Raw genomic sequence first — 27,728 nt, 5'->3', positions numbered from 1 at the left:
AGTCAGGAAGCTTCCGATGCCCATGTAATAAATAAGGACAATTTGGGTAGAGTGTAGAGATGGAAAGGGGAGATCTGAGGTTTTTATTCCGATTGTGAAAAAAGAGAATAAATCATGTAATAGATAAGGACATTATGGTTAATCCAAAAAGTTAACTAAATGGTATCGTCTGCTTCTTAAACCAGCAGTTTTTAAAAGCAGCTGATGCTTCTTAAAAACCACTGCTTCTGACCATTATTTTGAGGGAAAAAGTAGCATACCCATGTTTTACCAAACACATAAAATTTAAAATTTTCGGATAGAATCTGTTTATTTTAAAAGCAATGTGTTACCAAACTAGGCCTAACAATTTTGCAGAAGACCCCACAAAACAAACACAAGAGAGCTCAAATGAAATGAACATTCATCAAGTAATAATTCCATTCATATGTAGAAACCCTAATATCTTAAAATTCATCATATCAATACATACTATCCACAAATGATTTTATCAACTCTGCATTTACTTGTAATTACCAATCCTGCATACATGACAAAGCCCATACTCCTTCAGATCACCACCCTGATTCTTCCCACATTGTTGTAGAATATGACCACAACCACACTAACGTTGGAATGAAATAGAATAAGAGCCAGTGTTTGGATCTTTAACAGATTTGAAGTTGTCCACGCTCATTCCAAAACGGCCCAACAAAGAGTTACCCATATCTTTCAGCTTCCCTGCTCACATACAAAAATTTCAAATGCTTAGTCTACAACAGATTTGTTTTCCTTTTGAGAAACATGAAATTGCAGTGAAACTGAGGAAAGTACACAATTATACATCAGAGAGGACAATATGCTAGCTAACTGCCAAGTCTAAAACTTAACAGTGAAGTATGCCACAACATGCAACATATACCAGTCTCTGGCATAACAATTTAGAAACATCATATCAACTATCACCAGAAAACACAGAATATGTGAAGAACTGTCGCAGACATGAGATTGAAGAATTATGATCTACACGGTCCTATTATTATTAAGTTGACATCATCCACGAGTATAAAATAATTGCTCGAACGCTCCTTCAACAGCAACGTCTTTCAGAAATTATGAACAAGTTCCAGCAAAAGGTTAGTGTTCCATAAGCAAAGATCATCAGCAGGCTGATTTCAGGATTTGTTTTCTTTATTTCATATGTTAGTCTTGCCTTATGTCACAAAGTCAGAAAAAAGTAGTTACACTGGTCTTTGGGAAAGTAATTAATTGACTTCGCATAAACGCATTGCCTATTTGCCCCAACAATACAGTCTAATTGCCCTGTCCTTTGTTCTTCGTTTATAACTAGAGGAAAGAAGTCATGTGAAGGCTAGAAGAGTGGTCTATCTAAGACATGGATTAGGTTTTTATTTTATTTTTTTGGGCATTGCTCAGGGTACATACAGCTCTTGGGAACAATTTGATCAAGTGGCCACAAGAAAAAGAAAATAAAACCATAAACCATGAAACTATAAACAATATAAATGCACAACAAAATAATTTATCCAACTTACCAATCATCTAATTTACCAAAAGAAAAAGAAAAAGAAACTTACCAATCATCTCCTCTTTCATCTTTTCTCTCTTTTCTTCAGCCAGCGGCCCCAGGCGACGAATGGTCTTCTTGGCTTGGTCATTTGAGGGATCGAGTTCCAAGATTTTTTTCATATCTGCAAAGTAAAAACAAAAATTTAGCAATACATATGAGTATAGAACTACAAACCCACATACATGAGAGGACAGAAGTTGGTTCTAGTGAGCTGAAAAAGTGTCAAGAATAGTGGAGTACTGTCCAGGAAATTGAACGATGAACTGATGAAAGATATCACCTTAGACTGCAGTACAATGGTTAAAATTAAAAAGTGGCATTAAATCCAAACTTACCAGCAATAGCCTCTTCGAAATGCTCTAGTTTTTCATGTGCTTCTGCTCTTCTAAGCAGAGCTTTCATATATGAAGGATTTAGTTCTAGCGCTTTTGTGCATTCCTTGATTGCATCCTCATATTTTCCCTGTGATATTAGGATTCCAAGATTGATAATAATTCAGTATTAAGAATGCATAATCAAGAGCTTACTGGTGTACTGGAGTTATAATGAAAAGAATAAGAAGCCTTTTAAAACCACATAACAAGACAAGTAAACAGGGGAAAAACTAAAAGTGAACAGCTTCTTACAATAAATATCAGCAGTTCTACTCAGTCTGGACATAGGGAGACATGTGATCATCAGATTTGGTAACCATTGTCATCATTTAAAACATTCAATATTAGAATTTGTTGCCTTTCACAATAAATCTTAATCCTAAAAACTAATCATCCTTCGAAAGTCCCCTAATAAATCCAATTTCATTTTATTTAGAGCAAAAAATAGCTACTTTCGCTGAAACATATCTATCATCATTTCAAATTCAAAGATTAATAAAAATGTCAAGTCAAATGATGAAGGAAATTGATCACATCCTTGCTCATTAGACCAATCTATGAATCACTTGAAGTCACATACTTTTACCGGAACAACTTGCATGCTCCAACAAAGACTACCAAGAAAATAAGGTTGGGAAGGCAAATAGCATCCACTTTGAAATAGTAAAAGCACCATCATGTCAAGTATATCAAAATAAATTTTCCTACATATTTGGTGTCATAGCTTGTCCAATATGTGGACATCAAAAGGGCATTAGAGGCCAGAAAAATTGTAGGCCAATTAAACAAACTCTAAAAGTACATGAAGCATGCATCAGTGCGTGCAACTCTGTCTAACATGAAGTGGAACCATCAAGAATTTTCTAAAAAATAGAAAAACTTGAACTTGTGTAAACAAAATATGAAAGTATTACGAAAAACAATGAAAATTTTCAGGATATTTCCACCGATTTTAACCACATCACATACCATTTTCGAACAACATATTGCACTGTTTGCGTGACATATTGAGCGTAATTCCACAGATGATGGCATGTCAGGCGCAAGGTGTAAAGCAAGCTCATACTGTGATAATGCCTCTTCATATTGCCCACTGCCAAACAGTCTATTGCCTCCCATTTTCACATCATTTGCTTGTTCAAACGCCTTCTGCTTCAGATGCAACCAGAAAAACTCAATCAAATTTATTTTAACAGGAAAATGAGAATCGTAGCTATAAAACCAGATTACCGATCACATAGGAAACACTGCATATACAAAGAGAGAAAAAACCTAATTGGGTTTTAGTGTAAGCAATTCACAGTAAGATTTCAGATTCCACAACATAACAATTTACCCAAAAAAATTCATTTTTCAAAATTTGTACAAAATTGAACTCACTGATCAGCTCCAAGTAACAATAAATAATTGATTCACATTCGATTACGAATTAGCAGAAAGATAGTATTCCGAAGAAAGTACCTGTTTCAATACGACGTCGTCAGCCTGAGAGAGACTTTGCTGTTCCTCTTGTTGTTGGGTTTCGTCGTCGTTGTCGCTACCGTTGGATCCGAGTTCTCCGTCACTGGCAGTTTCGAAGCCATCGGAGGCATTTCTGTTGTTGGAAGACGAGGGTTTCGGGGAATTCAAATCGCTATGCTTTTCTGTCTCTTTTTCTTCGATCCGCATCGCTTTGTCAGGAAATTGATTTCTTCCACGAAGAGCAACAGAAACGGGAAAAGGTGACGGATTTTGGCTGCGACGATAGCTTTTCTTATGGAGATTTTATATACGAAAATGACTCAGATGACTTTACACTCCGTGCTTCCAGAAAGCTCCTGGTAATTTTTATACAAAATAGTATAGCCGTGCGGCTTTATTCGGGTTTTTGCACAGCTTTACCACGGTAATTTGTTTGAAAAAATGGTATAGCCGCTCGGCTATACTTATCTTGAGACATAGCGGCGTTACTTCTCGTATAGCCGAGCGGCTATACTTATCTCGACACGTGGACTCCTAGGCGATTAGCGGTCTCTTTTTTCTATAAATCGTAGGGGTGGGCGCGGTCCGGTTCTCACCTCAAACCGGAACCGAAACCGGTATTATTAACCGGTCCGGTTCGGTCCGGTTTAGGTAAAAAAAATTTCGAAAACCAGCCGGTTCGGTTCTAACCGGTTCCAGTCCGGTTCTGACCGGTTCCGGTTTTGAACCGGATTATTAATTTTTTATTTTTTAAATTTTTTTAATAAAAAAAATTATAATAAATAACTTATTTTTTTAGCTTAAAAATGAACAAATAATCCAATTCATACATTTAGAAATTTTTTGAAGTTGAACTTGGAAAATTAGTGATTATAAAAGTTAAAAAATGGCATTAGATTTTAAAATTTTGTAAAAATATAAATATAAAATATATGACCGGTCCGGTTCGGTCCGGTCCGGTGCGGAGAGATGTAAAACCAGAACCGGAACCGGTTGGAACCGGTTCCGTCCGGTTCCGGTCCGGTTTGTTGACTTTTTTGGTCAACCGGTTTTTTTTCCGGTTTTTTTTCACCGGTTCGGTTCGGTGTTCCGGTTTTCCGGTCCCGATGCCCACCCCTAATAAATCGTATACGCGGGATTTTTTATAGAAAAAATAGTATAGCCGACCGGCTATACGGATTTTCACACGCGGGCACCTAGCGCTTGGCGGTCCCTTTTGTGAATAAATAGTATAGCCGCACGGCCATATCTGGGATTTTTTTAATTAAAAACGTATAGCCGTGCGGCTATACTTGTGTTAACACCTGCCCGCATAGGCGCTCTGGTTTTTTTTAGCGGGTTTTTTAAATATTTTTTTTCAAAATAATATAGCCACGTGGTTATACTCAGTTTTTTTTTTTTAAGACTCAGTAAAATACATATTTTTTAAAAAGAAAATGTACAATACTCCTATTGTACACGTATGTATATATTTTTCATGTTTAGTATACATTTTTTTTATAAAATTTTCAATAATACACACAAATTCACGTATTATACACATGTCATCATTCATATTATACAAAATTTGCAAAGAACATTCATATCATCATTCATGTATCCTTAGAGATAAACACACAAATTTTGCTATAAATCAAAGCCCTAGTGCTAGGACTTTGATTTAGATAGTTGTATCTTGGGGGAGCAAACACCTGCATAACTACAAGCAATGAGTATGGGTGAAATTATGTTTCAAGGACAATGCAATTCTGCAAGCCTTTATCTGCAAGAGCAGTCAGTTTTTAATTTACTGCCATATTTAATTTCATTATTCTATTTGTTGTTTAATTAAATTATTCAAATAATATTGATTGTTGTTCCTCCAACAAGTTTCACTCGAGAGAACGAGTTAGACCAAACACAAACATTCCCACAAAAAAAGAAGAAGAAAAATTGAACTCTCATATTGATTTACTGTGAAATTTCTCTCTTTTCAATATCCGCTTTGGATATGTTGAAACTAGCCAATTAATATCAATCGCACGTTCATGCAATAATCAGCTTAATCAATGGTTTAAGTTTACAACAGTTTCACAAAAGTGATTCGCCTAATTTATAATTTAGATTCAAAGTTTAACAAGAATAAACGACCATAACACATGCGGATTGATCATTGATGATGGTATGAACAATGTAAGTATTCGATCAGCTTTGATGGTTAACATTTAGGGCTCATTTAGGACTGCTTCTCTAGGAAGCACTTTTGCTCATAAGTGCTTTTATTATAAATACGTTGAAGGTGCTTCCTGCTTCTCTAGAAAATGCTTATATGACCCAAAAGCACTTATAAGCTTTTCTGCCAAACACAATTAGAAGCGCTTTTAGTTGTTAGAAAGTGCTTTTAACCCTTGTATTCTAAGCATACACACCGAATCTTCTTATATTCTGTAGGGCCTCCTCCGGCCATAGCCAGCCATAACCAAGTGGCTTGAAGGAACCTAGCCGAAAGCAAACAAATTTAGATATCTTCATTAACAATTTGTCAAAGCAGACAAACTTAGATATTTGCATTAACAAGTTGATCAAGACTTGTTAATTATGATAAATATATAAAAAGGGGTAGTTAGATGAACAGTTTGAAGAATCTTTGGATATGTTCCATCAACATGCAGTGCCCTTATTTGGTGTTAATGATTGTTGTGTCGGTGCGCAATACCAATCCTTGTGTTTAAATTACTGTTAAAACAAGGATTAAAAACGTCATAGTTAGCGGAAGGCAAAGGACTCAGAGGATCATAATCTGCTAATGATTAAAAAAACCATTGCTTTCACATTTTAATTTTACAAAAGGGAAGATAGAGATTAGAGAGGAATTGTTGACTGTGATGAGTCACAACGGATGGGAAGGGAAGCATGAACATATGCAAATTACTGTTGGGAAGCATGAACATATGCAAATCCTACCATTCCTTATTTTATGAACATTTCCAATCCAACTGCTGAAAATTTTGTCCAAGCTCATCTAGTATGGCTGGTCTAATATCCATCTCAACATCTGCATTGCTGCCACAATCATTTAGGAGCATGTTCTTTCCTAACTGCTCAGCTCAGCATTTCAAACAGTAAGATTTGGCTAGATTAAAGAAAGTGAGGCCAGATAAAGGATCAAAGGTATTTGAAACTAATAAGAATCTGGGCTAACATGAGCAGGCGTTGCAGATCAGGAGAAGGCAGAGGAAGTAAGGAGCCATCAAAATACAATCGAAATTCAAAAGAAATTGACAGAATCCAGCGTGAAATTCAATTCTAGCAGTCGGCTTTTCTTTTTAACAAATCATAATCAGATATTGAAATGCAAAACTTTGTTTCTTCCTAGACATGGCCTAAGATGGAATATCCATGCTCCATATTCAACCTAACAAGTACAAGTGATAGGTGAAACAGTTACTTTCAAATTTCACCTCAAAGATTTTGAAACAATGATGACCTTAAGCACCTGCTTGAGCATTTCTAGTTTGCTGCTGTAGCTCTTCATCGGCATTTCTCATAAACTGGTCCCAGCCACTCCCGGGACTAGTGTCCAAATAATCATATGGCACTGCAGTCTTCAGACCTGGCCTAACAGCACAATGACCCTCCACAATTCTTAAGTCCACACCATTATCTCCTGGTTCACTGCAATTCTGATCCAATTCCTCCCATGAAAACATGAGAGGCAGGGTAAATGCACCCCACGGGTTAAAATCCAAAACCTTAATCCGATTATCCTCTGTCACATAGACATCAAAGGTGTAGTTTTCCAATTCAAATCTCGACATCAAATTTTCCACGAAAAAATCTTCGATCAACACAGGAAGACTGTCTTTCTTTTCAAGCAGAGCAGGGTAAAAAGTAGTGACCTCACGTTGGGAAATTCCAACCAAATTCTGATTTCGTACGAAGCAACGCAACTCCATCTCTGGCTTAAGGGACTGGTACCATTTACGAAGTGCAAGGAAGAAACTCTTAGGTCTTGATGAGGTTTTGTCACAGCACGAATGATAGGCATGACACAAGTCATGGATCAATGAATCAGATGAGCGTAGCAAGAGGGCAATCTCACTGAACGAAGAGCATTTGAGTGTCCCAGTTGTGCTGATCCAAGCAGAGTCTTTTGGTGCACTCCAGTTGAGCTTAGGGAACACAGACCCTCCAAGTGATTCAATTGATTCCTTGACCTGCAACTCAAGCTCAGGGAAAGAAGGTGGCAATGGAGGCTGCTCTGACTCGTCATCATCAGACCCTTCTGATACTTGATAGTCATCTGCCTCCTCAGGATTATGAATTCTATTGGGAAAAGCATCTTCATTTGAGATTGAAACAGGGAGGAGGAAGGGCCCCGAATCATCTAGCAGGTATTGGACAAAGGATTCTGGAAGTTCATGAATCCGAGTTTTGATGGACAGAGATTTGAATTTAGGATACCATTCCTGTATCTGGCATCGATTCACTTCTTCTTCCTTCATTTTGTTGCTCAGCGTATAATGCATCATAAATTCTCAAACACTTACGTAATACTACGATTACCCAAACCAAGAAAAAGCCCTAATTCGCATTCAATCTCACAAAAACCCTAATTAATCAAAATTGAAGCGATTCATTACCAAATCAGCTTTAAAACAATTCAATTTTGAACCTCTGATGATCAAGAAAACTCACGGATATGTATATGTATGTTTTGTACCGTCTCTTCGGGTTTCACTTCTTTCTCCAAGTTAGTGCCCTTCAAAGTCTTGACAAAAACCTTCTTCTTCTTTGTTCATCCTACCCGATTCTCCGGCGAGTCTCCGATCTCCGGTAGCCCCCGGTCACGCTTTTCAGATAGAGAGAGAGCACGAAGTAACTGTGATAACGGACGAAAAGCGGGAGCCTTCGCTCTCGTGTTTCTTGTCCAATCGTTTTATGCCACTTGTACAAATTGTGTTATATAAGGAAAATATTTGGGCAAGAGTTGTTTTTGAATATATTTGGGCTTCTTCATTTAGTAAACTCTTATTTTTAATTCGGTTTTGCATTGGGCTTAAACCTTTGCATTGGAATACTTTAATCAAAATCAAAATGGGGGACATATAGCCGAACCCCGATTATAAGCATTACTAATCATAAAGTCGATTGCTTCTGCTCAGTAATCTCTATACACTACTAAGTTTGTAAGCATTTTCTAACACTTTCTAACTTTGGGTAATTAAACCATTTCAAGGCTCATTCTCTTTCAACGTGATTAATTAACTTTTTAATTAACTTTTTTTTTAACCAATTAATCTAACTAATTGACTTAATCATTGATTTCATCATCTTCCATTATTATCCAAATTATGAACTTATGGGTGTGCGATCTATTGAGTTCTAATTAGTGAGGCCGTGGGCGATCTTGAATTCTTTCTTATCGATTGTGAATTAAAATTTCCTTTTAATTATCGCTTTAATGAGGACTCAGTTACGAAATGTCCTTAAGGCTTCCACAAACCGTAAGTGATGTCTAATAACATGTCACAGCTACCCAAGCTAATATAGAATATATTAGGAGAATCCATTTAGTTGGAATTACAACGCAATTCGATCCTTCTCTATTTCCCAATGTCCTGTATATCGTTAATAGGACATAAAATTCATGTCTAATCCTTAACGTGATCGTTCTTGGCTAATGATTCAATATGAGAATAATTAGAAGACTATTTCTTAATTGAGCTCTGACTTCGACCGGAAATTTCCAAATCATATTTGAGAACATTCTCTCCCCCTTACTGGAAGTTGAGATCCATTGTCGTATACTTACTTGCCTATATGGACTTGTCAAAGATTCCAATGTTACCTTGAGCTGAGCCCAGGGATGAGCTCAACCTTATGATACAATCAGAGACCGACTACACATCCATAAGGAACCCATGATGCCTCAAGTATAAGGATTAACCTTACGTTATTGCAACTGAAGAAATTTTGCTTGGCATGTAAGTAAAACTTCCATACAAGATTTCTAGTTTGATGGCGTTTAGTGAACTCAAACGAGCACCTATGCACTTATCTCAGTGTCCATACACAAATGACTCGAGACTAGTCATCTTCCTAGTCGAGCAGATATAGTGCGTACTGGTCTTTGCGATTCATCAATGCCCAGTTGAACGATCATATGACCAATAACATTTTGGGTATGAGTTATAGGGAAAGGTCTCTTCGCATCTAAACTATTTAGACCACTTTCCTTATCTCATGAATCCATGGACTTGTCAAATAGGTTAACAGTCACGTTTGAGCCGTTACCTGAGTCGACATACTTGCCCTTAAGTGTTAACCTAAATGGTTGGTTTAAACGGAGTTTTCTATGAAAGATTTCATCTAATGATTGGCTTTCAAGGCATACTTCCAACATCAAGTCCTAGCATCTATGTTGTGTGTGTGAATTTAGTGTATTATCATCTCTCTTAATAAGAAATGTCTTTAAAAAAATAAAAAAAATAAAAAAAAAAGAAAAAGAATTAGTTGCTATTTTGCCGTCAGGTTATGTCACGTGATAAAACAAACTTATGTTGGGTCTAATTGAAAAAAAACACGTAATTTTAGACCCTTAATTTATTTCCAAATACTGTACACATCATAACATTCTGGCACAATTGTTGATCTTAAAAAGAAAATTACAAACTTAAGAAAGAATCTGTCATCTTGTACTAATAGGCAGCGCCCTCAGCCAACTTGCTCAACTTTTTGGCCCTCAATCGCTCGGTATGCACCTCACTCCCATGGTATTCATACCTGCATGCAACAAAGGACACCAATCAACCTCAAAACGTTGTCATTTTGCCTCCATCAAAATTACTTATGTTCCTACTCCTACATGCTTATTCATACCTTGGTGGCAATGATATCAAAGGGCTTAAGCTCTCGGCAAGCTTAACAGCTTCATCCTCAGTATTCACAATTCTATTAAAGCAGAAGTACCTCCCGCATGTGGACTGATCCTCCAGCGCTCGAATATGAATATCGGCTAGAAAGTTCACGTCGACGAATGCAAGCACCCCGTTTTCGTACATTTGAGCCGCTCCTATAACATGAAATCATGGTTCAAGAGAATTAAGAGGTTGAGATAAGCGTTGGTGCACTGCCTCTAGTATTATTGTGTTACGAACTTACGAATACAACGGTTGTGTTAAGTGATGTTAATTATTAATTAATTACCGTTAAGATAAGACATAGTTGTCCGAGGGTTCTGTTGGGCGACACTGGGCCCAAGGACAAGTCCAGAGTTTATGGAAACCATCTTGAGCATCCGGTCCATGGATAAAGCCCAAGCAGCCTGTTCTGAGAGTGTCTTTGCCAGGGCGTACCACAACTACAAACAAAAAGAAAATACACAATGTCAGTAAAATATAATTCTGAGAAAACTTGTATAATTTGGTAATTAATTGTTTTTTCGTTAGAGGGAGAAATGTTGTTCACCCAATCTACATACTTTTAGCACTCATTTAAAAATAATAATAATAACATATTGGTCATAACAATCCTTCAAATATTTCCAAAATACCAAAAATCCTAACCTATTGTATATATGATTATAGCCACCCAGCCATTTTCCTTACAAAAACTAAAAGGTAACCGAACTGGCTATTATCCAATGATATTTCTCTTCTCAATACTGAAAGAAATCTATATTCGAATTCCTCTCCACCATTAATATAAATAAATAAACAATCAAAACCAAAGTGATGTCTAGCCAGACAAAGAAATAAATATGAAGATAGAGGCCCAAACCTTCAATTTCCTGCAAAAATCCTGATCACTCCATGATTTCTCATCCACATCCTTCTCAGAACAAATGTCCTCTCTCCAAATTGCTGCAGTCAAAGAAGAAGTGAACACAATCTTCTCCAGAGTCTCTGTCTGAGCACATGCTTCCACAACATTAATTGCTCCTCTCACCTCCAAATCCACCATTTTTTCCTAACCAGTCCATAAAAATGGAGTTAGTATAATCAAAGTAAATTTAAAAAATACTTATAAATATGAGTTTCACCAAAATTACAACTCACATCATATCCATCTGAACTATCTAAACAGCAGAACATAGCAGAGCAACCCTTCAAAGCCAAAAGAATGCTATGGTAGTCCAAAACATCCACAACAAACACTTCCAATCTCTCTTCTACTTTCTCCATCTCCCTAATTCTCTTCTGAATTTCTGTTTCCCCTGCATCAAACCCTATATCAAATAACTCAGATTCTCATATAACCTAAACCTCAAGAAAGAAAAAGCTTACCATTATTCTGGATGGCTGCGTGGACTGTGAAACCTCTACCAAGCAATCCTTTCAGAATCCAGAAGCCCACGTAGGTTGAAGCATCAAGAACACAAACGATGGGTTTTTTGTTGTCCATTCGCGCTCTTTCGGTTTTTGTTTTCGTTTCAAGTTGTGGCTTCCCTACCATCTCTGCTCTTATATAAGTTGTGAGAGGGATTCAAGGTGAGATAGGCATCAATGGAGGAAGAGGTTGGTGAACTATTTGTTACACGTTCCCATCTACTCACCATCTTATGTTGTCAAGACCCCTTTAGCTTTACCGCATGCTCCTTATTTTTATATTTTTCTTCCTATGCTGCCTCATACCAATTCAATTCGAGTGAATTCAAATACCAATTATAATACTCAACTTTAATAATAGGGTAAATTACTCAAATAGTCCTCAAATTTATACATAATTTACATTTTGATCCTTTAATTAAATTATTCGTTCAAGTGGTCCATCAACTCTATATTAATTGTTCCATTGATCCTACTATGACATTATGTTAATGTTGCCATCAAATGTAAGGATAAAACCGTCCATAACCGTCTTATGTTCCCCAAATAGGTGATACATAGGTGATATAATTATGATACATAGGTGATACAGTTGTGATAAAGGGGTGATATCGTGGTGATAAAAAGGTGATACATAGGTCAAAAGTCTTATTTACCCCCACAAATATAGCATGTACTCACGTGACTAAATTTAACAGAAAATGTAATGGTAGGACCAAAGCGCCGATTAATAAAGAGTTGGTGGACCATTTGAACGAATAATTTAGTTTATGGACCAAAATGTAAATCGGATACAAATTTGAGAACCATTTGAGTAATTTACCCTTACTAATAATGTCATACATACCCAAAAAAATTTATACAAACGATAATTTACTTTAATATAATCTAATTCATTGCATAATTTTGACCCAAAAAATAAAACTCATCGTCTAATTCATTGTATTAATTAACAACTTACCGTAATATTGATTGACTTTGTACCATATGAATTGATATAATAAGTACACATCATATGTTACCCATGCGGTTAGTTAGTATGATTAATGATGTGTTTTGTTTACGAACAAGCTCTTTCTTCTCAATATTAGAAGAGATCCAAAGTTTAATTGTTCCCTCCTACATTGATTAGAGAAGAGTAATTTGTATAGAAACCCTTTTTTGGGTTAGTCTAGGTGGTGAAAGATGGTAGAAAGATGGGTTGATTTATGATAGGTTAAGGGTTTCATCAATTCTAATGTAATTAAAAAAAAAAACAGTCAATCACAATAGTTGGAGTGTATGAAGCGTGATTACTCTCTTTTAAAAATTGTTAAAAACAATCATAAAATTACAAATTGTTACACCATAGTCCAACTATTTATCTAACCTTTTCAAGTCAATTGTTCCCCTTTAACATAGCATTTGGAAGGCCGGCCAATTTTCCACTGATACGCATGAATTAACATGAGCCCTACCATATGGACAATATATAATTTATAGGAATCCTAAATTTCTAGCTATAAGGAGAGATGAAAAATCACCTATATAGTATCATTTTGACATCTATAATTAGGGACGGACTTAGTATTCCTACCATGGACTATAACTCAAGTGATTTTTTTTATTCAACCCAAAATAACATACCCAGCTCACCCGAATTTCCCTGTTCATGCCTCCCCCTTCGCGCATCACTCAGATACACATAACCCTTCTTTATAATAAATTTGTACGTAAGGTAATTAGACGGACGAATGAGCCAATAATACAACTATTCGTAACTCTATAATTGCTTTTGCCAAATTTATAAAGGTAGGGACCACCGTTATAGGCCTCAAGCACCAGGATGCCAAAACATAACGGGAAAAAAAACAGTAATTCGCACCGTTTCCGTAATAAGGAAGACGGGTAGGTTTCACAAGTACCCAAAATCTCTCGCATGCGTGTGTTTAGTTGTTGTACAACTCCAATTCCTAACGCTACATATGCTTGCTTGTGCCGTAATCCGATAAATTAAGGGATGTGTTGGATCCCCAAAACTATCCAATGTAAGTGGACCACGTGGCATGCACAAATTAGTTGGAGTTTTTTAGCTTGCTTCCGTTTTATCACCAACCAACCAAGGCAGGGCACGTCATATATGAGCACAAGGCTTAGGCAGGCATTGTGGGATTCGTAGGTTGAATTGAATGGCAAAGTTGCCGTTTTTATTATTGAACAGGAGATTTAGCAGCTGCCAGTCAGTAGCAATTAGCTAGGGTAACCAAGGAAAAATACTCTTAAAAAAAGAGGAGAAAGAAAGACAAATGAAATATAATTCTTAAGAAGAATTTCCACGAAAGAGTGACAAAGGTGGACAAGATTCATAATCATAATTAAATGTTTAGTGGCCTAAAAACAACGTGATTGGATTATTTATAATCCTGCTAAGACATGTAACGGCATATTTTAGTTAAACCAGCCCTTTAATCACATATAAAAAGAAAAAAAAATGCATTCAAAAATTAGTGTTATTTTTTCCAATCCAATTACTTAATAATTTAATTCAATCTCAATCATCAAACATAACATAATTGTCGAAAAAGTCATTCTTACTTATGTGTAAATTACAGTTTGACACGTTAAAAAACTTAAATTGTCAAAAAGGAGAAATGACTCTTACTGGAAGGATCCAGCTATTATCCTGAAGCAGCCGTATTGACATTTACATTTGAGGTATTGACCAATTAGTATTTTTGATGAATGACCTTTCAAACTGTCATGAATTCTCACATCAACAAAATTAGCTGCTTGCAACAACAGGACTGGTTCTATTCTATGTTTTCAAAGGGAACACGTACCAAAAGACTGGTTGTGTTATAAAATAGGGCACGCAACTCAACATTTTGGAAAGACAGTTGTGTAGTCGTTCAAGTTATCTAGAACCATGTAGAAGAAAAATAATAATAATATTAACAACAATAAGAAATAAATTGGTGAAAGGAATGTTAAGTTTGAGAAAAATAGTGCTATCCTCAATCAGCAATTTCATATCACGTGAAAGTGTTAACACGCATATTATATCGTTATTGGCCGAGTATAGCACAATAGTGCTATTCCCGTTTCATGAAAGTCTTTCTCGTCAAGCAAAGCCTTCAAGGAGCCATCAATTTCAAGCCAAGCAAACATGTGTGGAAACTTTCCTCACTAGGCAATATCTAGAAATCTGATTGATTAAGAAACCCAAAAATGGACAATAATGGTTTTACTTAAACAGAACAAGCATTTCGTCTTGTAAGTTTTGGTCACCGACAATCAACCAGTAAAGAAAAGGTCGTTTGTGCTGCTATTTGTTCATGTTATTAATAAAGCTGGATTTTAATTCTCGCCCTAACAACACATTACCAACATATTACCAGCCTTAATATGTGGTAAATTAAGGAAACCTGAAAGAAGCATACTATAATTTCAGAATTTGAATCATACTATAATTCCATGAAATTAAAAGGGTTAATTACAATTTTGGTCACTGGAATTTGGCTCGAAATCAATTTTAGTCACCGTGACTTTAATTTTCCCGATTTCGTTACTGTACTTGCAGTCGTTAACAAATCAAGTCCAAACCTTCATTTCCGTCAGTTTGACAGGAGCTTTATTGTCCTTTTGTCCCAACCCACCATCAGAAGCTGTGTAAAAGCTCATTTCGTAGTCTAAAAGCTTAGAATCTGAGAGCAACAGTATGAGAGCAATGCACACAAAGGAAACGCGTTCCATGTAAAATTTTATAAAAGCAATGCAAACAATTAGTCAAAAACCATTCCAGTAGCAGAATCACCAGAGGTAGGTTAATTGTATATAGAACAAAATTCATGCACTCCATTATAAACCTTACACAGCCCATTTGACAAAATCGCAGCCAAGAAAACCAAGCACATGACCAACCGAACCCAATACCACAAAGACGCTAACTTTTTTGGGAAAGAGGGCTCCACCGGCCCCTCAAACCCCTCCGCTGGTCCGCAATCGCCATGATCACCCCTCAACTTCACATCATCAGAATAATTTTTTTTTTTCTTCTCTGTAGTTATTTTTATTAAATTTCTTTTATCTTTTACTAGTGACTAATTTTTTGGTTTCAGTATGCAGTTAAAAGAATGAAAGAACTTGCAGCTTGATATGCTTACAAGTTTCAAAGAATGTTCCTAAAAACTGTCTGAATTATAGTACCAGAGCATACTATGTTGACTTCTGATGAACATGAAACCTGCACTGGCCATGTTGGGAGATGAACACAGCAGAAACTGCACAATAAGTGATGACCCATCCATGACGATGTTGAGAGATAATATTTATTCATTTTTGAACAAGCTCGAAGAAACCTGAAAAAAGGAGGGTGCTGTCAGAACACACAGGATACAGTGGGCAGATATATCACAAGGTTTTAATCTAATAGCTTAGCACAATGGTGGCTTTAGAAACAATGATGGAATCATATCACATTTCATTGTCAAGTACATAACAAAACCTTGAAATTCACTACTCCATTGACCAGACTGGTTAAGAAAGCAAAATCGAAAAACTCAACCCACGCTCTTCGTCTTCTTCTGCTTCGTCTCCAGAAAAAAAATGTATGGACAAACTTCGAATTGGTGCATGATCTTCAAAAGGTGGACAAACAAGTACCCAAACTCAAATAAAACCTACACCCTTTCTTCATCCAGACCGTCAGTGTACAAAGAAACACATAAATACCAACAACCCACTACCAGTAATGAAACCCAAACAGCCTTCAGAAATCAAACACTCAAACTCACCTAAGTCACTCCAACCAAACCCACCAAAATCAAACACTCGTTTCCAGAACCAGAAATCGAATGCAAATCCTTTGAAGAAATCAAACCCAAATCACCCTTCCTACAAATTTCGCCTACTTCATTGCAGGATCAGAACCCTAAGCCTTCATACAAACTTGTTTGTCCATCTTCCGAAGATCACATACCAGTTTAAAATGTAGTGACCATCCCACTTTAATCTCAGACCAGCCCACTTTATATAACTGGAAGTATTACCAGATATCTTAAGTTTAGGTGTCTTATGTGAGAACATACTTAGGATAAGGAAACTGAAATGTTCTATCACAGTATCCGTGACTACATCACAAGGAAATTGAGATTCTCAAGAGCTCCAACAGCGGGAGCTTCAAAAAGCATAGCCAGAGCAGCACATTATTTCCTACAATTGGAAATCGAAAAAGGGGAAAAAAACAGAATAGACATTGCAAACATAGGCAATGTGAAACAGGACGGGGGGTAATAAAATTTGAAAGAGGCATGCCTTTGAAAGTTCAGCAAGCATGTGTCATGCAAAGAGATTGCTATCTCTGGCACTTTATCAATATAAGGAAAGGTTCAACAAGAAACGAAGACAGATTCCCTATAATTCCCATCAGTCTTGAAACCACAATATTCAAAATTTCCAATTGCTGTGGGTCCTACCACAAACAAATGTCAAAAATCTCATGTGCCAACAAAGGGGCATCATAACGATATACAAGTTCTATGATTAGCACAGACTGAATTGGCTTCGGTTGTTTTAAATGAATATAACTAAAAGGAAAACAAACACAAATGCTTGTACAGTGACTTTAAATTTTATCAATCCAATATAGTATGGAATCAGTGGGTCCCTGGGCGATTTTTCTTTCTTTCCTTTCCTTTGATATTAAATCAATATGAGAAAAAATAAATAAAAACATTTGTTACGTGACTAAGGTACAAGAGCAATGACATAGGAAATTTTCAAGAATCAGATCTACTCAATTCTTACTACAGGCATCTCACACCAAAGAGCATGATTTTATAACAAATGCTGTAGTTTATTATCCACATATTATTTAAATAAGCAGAGTGAGACATACCTTCACATGATGTGGCATAATCTTAATATCAAAGGGTACATGAAGCCATGCTTCAGAAGGATAGAGCAAAAAATTCTCTGGCTTACTGGTATAGACATCTGCATATTGATGAATATGATACGCGAAAGCAGATTCTTGACCTCTATCAGTAAGGAAGGTGGCTCCAAAAGACTTATTAAACATTCTCTTCATCTTATGGCTTGACTTGTGCCTCCAGTCATTTAACTCCTCCAACAGTGATGTGTAGGCTTCACTTTTCTGGCTATTAGCTACAGTAGCATGCACTCTACCAAGCAATTCTTGTACTATATGAAATTTCGCCTGTGCCCAGAAAGAAGTTTCAGAATCATGAAAAAGACATCACAAATTTGAATAGTAGGAATTCAGTTATGCGCATGGAGAATTTTAACCATTGTGCTACGTAGGTTGAACCCATCACCTGAATCCACAGTGTAATCCATGGTTAAAATCCACTATCCTCACAGGAGAATTCTCCTTTGAATTGATGTGTGAGAGAGACAGAAAGACTTCCAAGAAAGTTCTTATGTAAAAAATAACATAATTAAGAACTCTAGGCAAAAGTACTCTAAAGATGATAAGATAATGTATACAGTCATTAAGTAGTTTATGCATGCCAACATCAAGAAGAAAATGAATTATAACAAAACCAACCAACAGAAAAAAAAAATTATATATATATATATATGATAACTTTGCATAATAATACCTGTTCCAAGCGGTAAGCATCCTCATTTTGTATAAGTATTTCATCCTGCAAAACACAAAGGGCCTTTGAAGTAACCAAAAAGAAATACTCTGGAAGTATAATGCAAGACTCAAAAGTATAACAAAGACATACTTCTAGTTCGTGGATTATAGCAGCAGTGCGCCAACCAGCTTTTGCAGGCCCCCTAAGGTCGCTAAATAGGTGATCTCCAAAGTATATCACCTACCAAAGGGGAGTAGGTGATCAATGACATGCAAAAGTGTATGAGCTATATGAAATAAATTTGAAAACAAATCATATGAAATTAAAGCACCTCTGGTCCCTTCCATTTGGTAATTTGAAGGAAGGATTTAAGGCATCCATGGTAATATATTTTATTAGGAAGAAATGCATCCACCTTCGTGAAAGCTAAAGTGTCCTTCTCTGCGTCATAGCAACTGCATGGAAGTTCCAGAAATCAAGGTGCAGGCCAAGATACCATACAAGATATTAGCCTATCTTTTTTCTTGGGTGATTAAGAGAATGAAACTTATTTAGGCAAAAAATAAAGACACCATTGAAAACAATTTGAAGACAAGGAAACAACACAGAGCATCGTGTCTATTGTTATCACACATGTGAAAAATTAAGGAAAAGAAGAATAATTTTGCAAGTTGAAGATACAAACCGGAAGGGATGCTCAGATGTGTAGAAATCTGGCTTATTAGCTTTAGCAATCACAACATCAAAAAGTTCCCTCCAGGAGTCTCTGAAATCCGTGGAATCCTAAGAAAATGTCACAATCAACTCAGGAAACTTAAAACCCAAACCATAAACTTAAGTCTAGATGACAACAACAGCAAGTTAGCCAAAACATTCACGGACAGAAAACATCTCTTAATTTAGCATCCACTTTTTCACAAATAATGAAACCATTCCAATTGGTCTGAAAGGGGCTTCAGTTGTGAGACCAAAGCTGTTAAAAGTGGTGATGGTAGAATTCACAGTTAGTTGGCTTACCTCCAACATAAACCTCATTCCTCCATCCACAAAGTAATATGGAGAGTTAGTCAACAGGAATAGTTTCTTTCCCTTCTCCCTGAGCATCTTGAGAAAGTGCAACAGCTGACCCTAATAAATATTAACCCACATAAGGATGAGCCATCACCTCAAGAATAATAATGAGATCAAACTAGACAATTGGACTAGATGTACAGCCAGAAATATCAGTATAAGTTATAGAATATACTCAAAAAATGTGGCAGGACTTACATTTTTTACAAGATATTTATGGGGGTCAGAAAGAATTCCTCTATGAGCCACACCACTACGGTGAACATGCTGAATTGCACGATTTACATCTTGATAGATGTAACAAGCATCAAATTCCAACTTAGCATCAACAAAATATTGCACGATATCTGCAATGAGGCATGCCTACATAGTAACAATTGAAACAAAACATTGATGGGTTAGAAGGGACAAACATATTCCTACAACTTCTGACAAAAGAATTGTTCAGAACTAAATTATGTGTAAAACGAAAGCTGAAAGTATAGACGGCTAGTTTCTTCACTGGCCTGTTACCTTAAAACTTTGGCACAAACTTCTCAGGAAGCTAATGTGTTGAAGGTAATTCCAAAGTTGTGCATTTCTTTCTTGTGGAAAAAAGTATTTAGCATTTTTGGAGGGGGGAAAGAGCAAAACTGTTGTAGAACTGTTGTTTGATGGCCACTGCCTGGGTGGAAAGAAACAAAAGGATTTTCGAAAATTATGGGGAGTGAGGAAGTGCAGGGTTTGTAGGACAGAGTACAATTTTAGGACATCATTGTGGGGTTCAATTTCATCGGTATTTATGGTTAAGCCATTCTCTCTATCATGCAAATAGAATGTGGTGGTATCTAAATTTTCATTCGCAATTGACTCAACTTCTATGTAATGTATTTCAGTTTTATGGGCAGGTTTTGTTGTCCTAGATGCGGTTTGGTGGATTGAATATGTGCCACAGGGGATAGCTTGCCCTTTAAGTTTCTACTTCTAATATCCATCTTTCTCACCAAAATGGGGAAAAAACAGTAAGTGCCTTGTCCCAACTACTTTCATAAGCCCATAACGATGTCCGTATCCAATAACGACCAAAAAAACACTAATATTTATACAGTTCACCCACACAACTTGCCCAATTTACAAAATTTATTTTATATTTTTCAAAACATGCCCATGCTAACATGTCTCTTATATAAATGTTCCAATGCACGAATGTTGAGATCAGCCCATACATGCATCAATTTCTTCTTCTATCACAAGTTTGGGGAAATGTGACAGTTAAATAACTAACCTCGCTAAAGCAAAAGAAATCCATCAATCCAACAAGTCTCCGGGCTTGATCACGACCAATATGCCGTGTGCCATATATCTCTTCTATTTCCTTCCTGCTAAGCTGCATTTCATTCAAAAGAGAGAATAACAAATCTATAAGTAAGAAAGAAAAGTTTGCCAAAATCTATTGAAGTCTTTTTAGTTCACAGAGCACTGCAAGAAATTTTTTTGTCAAATTGGGCAAAGCCTGCACTGTTACTTGCATGTTATAAATAAGAATAACCAAAGTCCCATCATTCATGACTCATATAACATGTCGACTAAGTAGTTTCCATGTTTCGGAAGAAGAAAGGTATCATTATCTTTTAATTAAAGAAAATTAACTGCTACAGAGGAGGTAGGAGGCTGTGCATCATATCTTGGGGAGGGGGAGCTCAAACAAAAATTCAAAAGCAAAATATAGTCAATAAATTTGAAATTAAAATATACATGAGGGAATATTTGAAGTTAGGGAATCTTAAAAGGAGAAAAGACCAGTTTGGATGAAGAATGGTCTCATGAAAATTAGAGTCTGGACAAGCTTTCCATTTACAGTCTCTACTGAATTTCCTTCCTGACTGCTTAAAAGTTTTACTCAAACAGTCTATGACTGCTTAGAAGTTTTACTCAAACAGTCTATATTGACTATACAATCCATGACCTTTTTACCTGCAATTCATCCCTTTAAATATTTAGTCCTCCTCTGAGTACCCAAACAAGAGGATTTGGGCTTTTTTTTCCTTCCAATTACCTAAATTTTTCTAGGAATTATGAATCTCCTGGCCTTGTCTATTCATGGCATCCATGCTTTCCTGCTGAGCTAATATGAAACTCTAGATCCCTTGAAGCACCATGACAATCGGCTTAGACTCAGACCTAAAACGGTTAAAACATGTGATCTCTCACAGAAGGTAAAAGGTCAAAGCTCATCTTCCATATTACTTCATTATCCCAGCAACATGCCCCATAGGATTCTGCATGACAACTGTAGTCACTTTCCTAAATATTGCCTTTTACTGCTTGTGGGGCAAAAATTAAATAAATGAATAAATTGCTTATTACTAGAATCTAACACAAAATACATGAATATACAAGTATCTTTTAAATACAAAAAATAATAATCATACCATCTAACTTTCTTGTGACCCAGTTCAAAACGCCAATCTTTCTAAATTGTCTCCCTCATAGCCCAAAGCTTCAAAAGCCATGATTTTTCTCCGTTTTATATGATGTGGATGCTTAGACATTGCATGATTTTCAGATTTACCGTGAAAGACTTGTTATTTCTTACCTTCCTCAAAATTCTCACATCTCAGCTCGTTTTCTTTTTATCTGGAACCAACAGACCTACATTTTAAGCTGTCTATAACCTAGGGCCTAGGCACAAGTATAAAGAAAATACCTCCATAAAACCTTTCAGTTCCAGAAAGCATTTGGCCATAATCAAAACATATAAGCCAAAAATGATCAGGTGTAAAGTACCTTACGACGACCATAGTAGCATCCGTCTGACTCAATTGATCCAAAAAAATCCAGCTTCAAGAGACACCCTTTTAGCTTATCATAGTACAATCCTCTGATTGGAAAAGTCGGATCATACTTAAATTCCATGCAAATTTCAGGATAATGAAACTGAAACAACCACAAACGAATATATCAAATTACACAAGGCTTACATGTAAAGGATAGCCCCATGAAATTATATCAGCATCGCTTAAATGGGTGTAAACTAACCTCATTTACCATATGCTCCTTTGCAAGATCATATATCAAGCTCTGTAAATTGGATGAGTAATGAGCCAGTGTGTAGTCATAGTCAAATCCATAAACTTGAATACTGTCCAATCTCAGGTTTTTATTTACATATATCCCTAATTTCAATATAAGAAACTAATCAATATCACAATTATCATGACTAATGAAGCTTAACTGAGAACCAAGAATACACTGGCAAACCTTCCGGATTCATTTTAGGCATTGCTTTAAGTGCCTCTGGAACCCTGAGGAAACTCTGCTTCGCGGCATGAAATTCACGTCCAATTTGTGCTATCTCATCATCAAGAACTAAAGTATCAGCTCCAGCTCGAGTCTCTGCATCTTCCAATTTCAACAGAGTTTGCTCCGGCGAAGCAATTCCACCGTAGCTTCGAAAACCTAAATTTAAGTAAATAGAACAACTGTAATCGTCCATAATGATCAATACACACACTTACAACATATTAGATGCACTCCAATACAATTCTCATTCTGTACACCACTAATTACGTATTTACCATTTCCAAATATAAAATATATATATTCAATACACATTGTTGCACATATTTGTAGCCCTACATTCAACACACCAAGAGACAGACAGACAGACACAGACAGACAGACAGAGAGAAGCAGAGAACCTTGTACAACTCCAGAACCAGAAGATGAAAAGGTCGTCCTCTGCAACAAATCAGAAACAAACATGATTAGAGAGGAAGAGCACACATATACATGCATATATCTGCGTGAGAGAGAGAGAGAGAGAGAGAGAGAGAGAGAGTTACGTTGATGGAAGAGCAGAGAGGAAGCAGCCTACGAAAGCAGGCCATGGGAAGAGAGGGATTTTAGCTCTGCATTCGAAGTTAGGGATTTTATTTTTTCATTCTCTGTTGTAGAAAATGGAATTGAAATGAAAGCCCAAGTAGGAAGGAGATTGCAAAGAAATGATGATTTCTTTCTAGCTATGCGAAAATCAAGGACCGCCAGTACCTGGTGGCCGCCATTTTAACATTAGACCTTCAGCAAATCCAGCTCAAATTATTATTATTTGTTGTAAATAATAAGGTGGAGCCCACCACTTGTTGGAAGGAGCTTTACCTACAAAAGGGTTCACCCCTCCTTGTAATGTTTAGATTGAGAATACTAAGATTGACAGAAATGAATAGAGAGAAAACATTCCTTTCTCTATATCTCAATTCCCTCTCTACAATTTCCTTTAGATTTATAACACGTTATCAGCACGAAGCTCTAACCATACAAGTCCAAGGAGTTTCAACTTCCCACACCAAAATCCCCTCTGTCTCTCTCTCAAAATCCCATCTTTTGAAGAGTCAGAGAGGCCTTCTAACCTCTCTCTAGAAAACCCCAGGACAGAGCCAAACAAAAACACAAAACACATTAGTTGGTATTTGTCTGTTAAAACTCTCGCCAGTCTCAACCCATGAGCCGTCCAATGTATGGAGGACTGCGTCTTCGGGGTGTGAGAGTAGTTGAGGTTGTGGAGGAGGGGATCTTGATAATCCAATCCAGCTAAGTTTGACCAGAAAAATTCAGAAGCTAGAAAGCCGGAACCTCAGGCAGCAGCCGGAAAAACTGGTTTCACCGATCGGAACTGGTAGCAATTCCGACGAGCCCAGCTGAGACCTCTTGAGCTTGCCAAGGCCTATGTTAGTCATCAAAGCTCACGAACCCTCTGAGCCTCGCCAGGTCCAGCTTCCCGTCCGTACACGCGCAGGAGCTCATCAGAGCCTTCAATCTCTTCCCCAAGGAAGATATCAACATCATCGACGGCCCTGATTCCTCGATCTTCCACGATTCGCCGAGGCTCGTCGAGAAGCGCTTCAATCTCCCCAACCTCGTCGGCTCAGGAGTCTCCGTCGAGGACCTCGGCCACCATGCCGGCTACTTTAAGATCGAACATTCTCATGCCGCAAGGATATTCTACCTTTTCTTCGAGTCTCGCACAAACAATAAGGACCCTGTTGTTATATGGTTGACTGGAGGCCCAGGGTGCAGCAGTGAATTGGCTGTATTTTAAGAAAATGGTCCTTTCAATATCGCAAATAACTTATCCCTGGTGTGGAACGAGTATGGTTGGGATAAGGCATCTAACCTTCTGCCTTCTTTGCTGAGCATCCTGAGTTGGCAAAGAATGACTTTTACATAACTGGAGAATCATATGCTGGACATTACATTCCAGCTTTTGTTGCTCGTGTCCACCAAGGAAACAAAGCTAACGACCGAAATGATGAGCAGCACCCACCGATAAAGAAAAGCACCCACCGAAATGATGAGCTTCCCACCATCTTTTCAATTATTATTATTCTATATTATTTAATATTAATATTAATGCATGTGCTAATGGCAGGTCAAATGAAAACACAGTGACAAGCGTGATACCTTACAGCAAATTAGCACTAAGTTGCAGATGACCATGCTTCTATAATATATATATATATATATATATATGAAAAGTTGATGGTAATATAATATACTATATTTATCTGCCATTCTATTACTAACCTTTAACAAAATGGACCCTTGGTAATACTAAATATATTATCAGTGGGAGACCATTAGTAATACTAACACTTTTCTTATCTTATTCAGTGGTGGTTTTTATTCCCACATTTATTTTATTTACTGTATGGTGTAAGTTTATTACCCATACAACAGTATTTATTTAAAAGGGTGGTGCGGGTTTATCGTCCACGCCTTTACTTTTATTTAAATGTATGGAGCAAAATTAGTGCCCATACAAGCACCTTTAATTTATCGCAAATTTACTTTTACTTAAAGTATGATGTGGAATTAACCCTCATACTTTATGAATTTAATTTACCGCACATTGAATTTTATTTAAATGTATAGAGCAAAATTAGTGCCCATACAAGCACCTTTAATTTATCGCAAATTTACTTTTACTTAAAGTATTATGTGGAATTAACCCTCATACTTTATGAATTTAATTTACTGCACATTTAATTTTATTTAAAGTATGGTGCGGGTTTATCGTCCATACCAGTAATTTATTTACCAGCAATTTAGTTTATGGATTAATTGTGCTGTATGATGAGTTTTTATAGTATGCAGATCAGGACCAGAAGTTCCTTGATCCTCATCATACAATTACATCAGGACTTGAAGATCCTTGATGATGATATTAATATGAGAGCTGGCAGTCTCTCCGGTACTATATTTGTAAACATGTGATTGGACTTAAGGGTCCTTGATCCTTGACATGTGAATAAGGACCTGGGGTTCTTTAATGATGTAACAGTACCGTATTGGTTCATAGTGCCGTACACATGGATGATAACTGTACTGGCAAATGTACTGTCCACATGAATAGATACGTATTCATGACTTGATGAATAGTACCGGATATATGAATAGTGACGTATACATAAATATTAACCATTTTGGGTAAACCGTCACTGTATCCAAAAGGGAACCTGCAGTTCCTTAAACTCATGGATGAGCAATTAAATGAGATGCCAAAAGTTCCTCAAGATATGGACAATTATGTAAGAGCTTGAAGTATAGAAATATGTACAGAAAATTGTAAAAATGTTCATACCATGAGAATATGTGATTTTGGCCTGAAGTTCAAAACCTAACAGTGTTGAGAACCTAAAGTTCCAACAGTTAAATGGACAATCCTTGAGGTATTATTGCAAATTGTGGTACACCACTATTTCTTTGGCATAAGAAAATGATGGATTTAATAAAGTTCGATTATGTTATACTCGACACCTCAAGGAAGAAATATATTTTGTGAATTCTGGTTGTTAAGAATACACCGTGAAATAGATAATATCAATATAAACCTCAAATGATGAATTGAGGCTCCCCACATATTTTGATATATCTGGGCCGGAAGCACATGGATTCAAATATATGAGAAATCCCAAATTTGAGGTTGTGGGTATATAGTAGTTAATGCTCTTCACTACTATATTGCGATATTATCGTAGCTTTTACTCAATTCATATTTCATGTCCATTTGAAAAAGGGCGAATAAATTCTGAGTTTGTGTTTAGCCCAGGCCAAAAGTTCCGGGCTCCTATACGTTGAAATATGAAATTTGGGAGAGTCGATGTGGTTATTTGAACCTATAAGGCACAAGGTTTCAAACCGTCATTTTGAAATAATGTAAAAACCACAGGTGCAAGTTTAAGAATGTGCGCAATTATTATAACAGACAAGAAGCATACAACATATAGATTTTTTCCACCTGCAATGAAGGTGCAGGCCCTGTAAAATCTATAAAAATACATTATGTTCTGGAAGCCTCTGAAGGAAGAGGACGACGCCTCTTAAGCTTAGCCATGAGCCTCTCGTGGTCTCCCAAAATTCTTTTATTGAAGACCTGCAGCATGTCTAGCCTTCTCAGTGTATCAACAGAGTATGAACTCACCAGTTTCAACAAGGCATTATTCTCTCCTTTAAGTTTCTCAACCTCCTGTTGAGACTCATGAAGCATTCTTTGGAGGGACGAATTTTCAGTTGTTAACCTCTCAACCTCGTTTGCTCTGGCACGCAAACGATCAGCCATGTTAGAAACAGAAGCAGCACTCTGAATGCTAAAAGCCATTGAGTCATCAATAGCCTCTTCCTCAGATCTCCCTGTCAACAACATTTCATCCATTGGAATAATGAAATTCCTAGCTACTATGACAGCAGTAGCATCATTCATCATCACAGAATCATTAACTGTGAGATGACGATTTTGGGATACAAAGGATGGACGCCAAACTTTGGCATCATTGGTAGTTGTGGGAGCATCATTTAAATTGAAATAATTTGGGCAGGAAGAAGAGGAAGCCATTTTAAGAAGGTTTAGAAGAAAGTCTTAGAAAAACTAAAGTTTCAGAAAATGAAGGAAGTTGAGTTGAAACGCAGTTGCTCCAATCAAGTTTTGCAAAGGCAATATCTATAGGAGGAAATATGGCTACAGTTTCCAGGATCCCAATATTATCTCAGATCCCCATATTCTCTTTTTCTTTTCCAGATTCCAAAACTTCACGCGGCCTCCATTAATGTTTGTCGGCACTTTCGGCGTTTTCAAGTATTATTTTCGTCAAAGCCGATCTTGCTTTACGGATTTCACGGAGCTACTTTTTCAAAAGTATCCCGAGAATCTCGCAATTTTTCTATGGTTAATTTGAAATTCACCGGTTCTACCTATTCCTCTTATTTGTGTATAAATGTGTTACTAATGAAATTTTCTTTGCAGAAGACATCCAGTTTTCTCCATACCTAGTGATGCGATATCTACTTGTTTTTCTTATCAGTGAGCACTTAATATGCCCGAGAA

General features: G+C 36.7%; 3 protein-coding genes and 1 pseudogene across 6 annotated transcripts; all 4 read right to left on the bottom strand.

Moving 5' to 3' along the window:
* On the bottom strand, nucleotides 292-3,763 carry LOC18788818 (tetratricopeptide repeat protein 1). Of its 2 annotated transcripts, none has more exons than XM_020554685.1 (5): nucleotides 3,406-3,763; nucleotides 2,914-3,093; nucleotides 1,906-2,032; nucleotides 1,578-1,691; nucleotides 292-720 (listed from the first exon to the last, which is right to left on the bottom strand). In XM_020554685.1, the coding sequence occupies exons 1-5, from the start codon at nucleotides 3,610-3,612 to the stop codon at nucleotides 605-607; spliced, it is 744 nt and encodes a 247-aa protein (XP_020410274.1). In that variant the 5' UTR covers nucleotides 3,613-3,763; the 3' UTR covers nucleotides 292-604. The 2 variants fall into 2 exon arrangements, with proteins under 2 accessions (XP_020410274.1, XP_020410273.1); XM_020554684.1 differs by having other exon boundaries at nucleotides 2,914-3,096; nucleotides 3,406-3,733.
* Nucleotides 6,543-8,318, bottom strand: LOC18789303 (annotated as a pseudogene).
* LOC18789531 (cinnamoyl-CoA reductase-like SNL6) lies at nucleotides 9,933-12,011 on the bottom strand. 3 transcript variants are annotated; one of them, XM_007222768.2, is made up of 7 exons: nucleotides 11,942-12,011; nucleotides 11,673-11,843; nucleotides 11,445-11,602; nucleotides 11,167-11,355; nucleotides 10,594-10,747; nucleotides 10,267-10,459; nucleotides 9,993-10,170 (listed from the first exon to the last, which is right to left on the bottom strand). In XM_007222768.2, the coding sequence occupies exons 2-7, from the start codon at nucleotides 11,839-11,841 to the stop codon at nucleotides 10,086-10,088; spliced, it is 948 nt and encodes a 315-aa protein (XP_007222830.1). In that variant the 5' UTR covers nucleotides 11,842-11,843; nucleotides 11,942-12,011; the 3' UTR covers nucleotides 9,993-10,085. The 3 variants fall into 3 exon arrangements, with proteins under 3 accessions (XP_020415016.1, XP_007222830.1, XP_007222832.1); XM_020559427.1 differs by having other exon boundaries at nucleotides 9,933-10,170; nucleotides 11,445-11,614; nucleotides 11,673-12,008; XM_007222770.2 differs by having other exon boundaries at nucleotides 11,673-12,007.
* Nucleotides 15,422-23,415, bottom strand: LOC18788168 (5'-nucleotidase domain-containing protein DDB_G0275467). Its single transcript, XM_007223016.2, has 14 exons — nucleotides 23,194-23,415; nucleotides 23,050-23,089; nucleotides 22,610-22,807; nucleotides 22,388-22,524; nucleotides 22,136-22,285; nucleotides 20,634-20,735; nucleotides 19,568-19,732; nucleotides 19,316-19,426; nucleotides 18,984-19,081; nucleotides 18,630-18,753; nucleotides 18,449-18,538; nucleotides 18,317-18,361; nucleotides 17,590-17,910; nucleotides 15,422-16,051 (listed from the first exon to the last, which is right to left on the bottom strand). The coding sequence occupies exons 1-14, from the start codon at nucleotides 23,236-23,238 to the stop codon at nucleotides 16,022-16,024; spliced, it is 1,656 nt and encodes a 551-aa protein (XP_007223078.1). The 5' UTR covers nucleotides 23,239-23,415; the 3' UTR covers nucleotides 15,422-16,021.

The sequence above is a fragment of the Prunus persica genome, chromosome G1 (genome assembly GCF_000346465.2).
Source record: "Prunus persica cultivar Lovell chromosome G1, Prunus_persica_NCBIv2, whole genome shotgun sequence".
NCBI classification, from domain to species: Eukaryota; Viridiplantae; Streptophyta; class Magnoliopsida; order Rosales; family Rosaceae; genus Prunus; species Prunus persica.
The sequence above is the reverse complement of the archived record's forward strand: the minus strand, read 5'-3'. Positions and strand labels throughout refer to the sequence as shown.

Bases quoted from the DNA above. Each gene is read 5' to 3' on its own strand.
- LOC18788818 (XM_020554684.1), bottom strand. From the start codon at position 3,612: ATGCGGATCGAAGAAAAAGAGACAGAAAAGCATAGCGATTTGAATTCC. The intron at 2,033-2,913 runs GTATGTGATGTG...CTAATATCACAG, and splicing joins CAATATGTTGTTCGAAAATG to GGAAAATATGAGGATGCAAT. The intron at 721-1,577 runs GTAAGTTTCTTT...GTATGTGAGCAG, and splicing joins GATGAAAGAGGAGATGATTG to GGAAGCTGAAAGATATGGGT.
- LOC18789531 (XM_020559427.1), bottom strand. From the start codon at position 11,841: ATGGTAGGGAAGCCACAACTTGAAACGAAAACAAAAACCGAAAGAGCG. The intron at 11,615-11,672 runs GTAAGCTTTTTC...TATTTGATATAG, and splicing joins CGCAGCCATCCAGAATAATG to GGTTTGATGCAGGGGAAACA. The intron at 10,460-10,593 runs GTAATTAATTAA...TTCATGTTATAG, and splicing joins AACTATGTCTTATCTTAACG to GAGCGGCTCAAATGTACGAA.
- LOC18788168 (XM_007223016.2), bottom strand. From the start codon at position 23,238: ATGGCCTGCTTTCGTAGGCTGCTTCCTCTCTGCTCTTCCATCAAC. The intron at 22,286-22,387 runs GTTAGTTTACAC...TGGTTGTTTCAG, and splicing joins AGGAGCATATGGTAAATGAG to TTTCATTATCCTGAAATTTG. The intron at 19,733-20,633 runs GTTAGTTATTTA...GTTACTATGTAG, and splicing joins ATTTCTTTTGCTTTAGCGAG to GCATGCCTCATTGCAGATAT.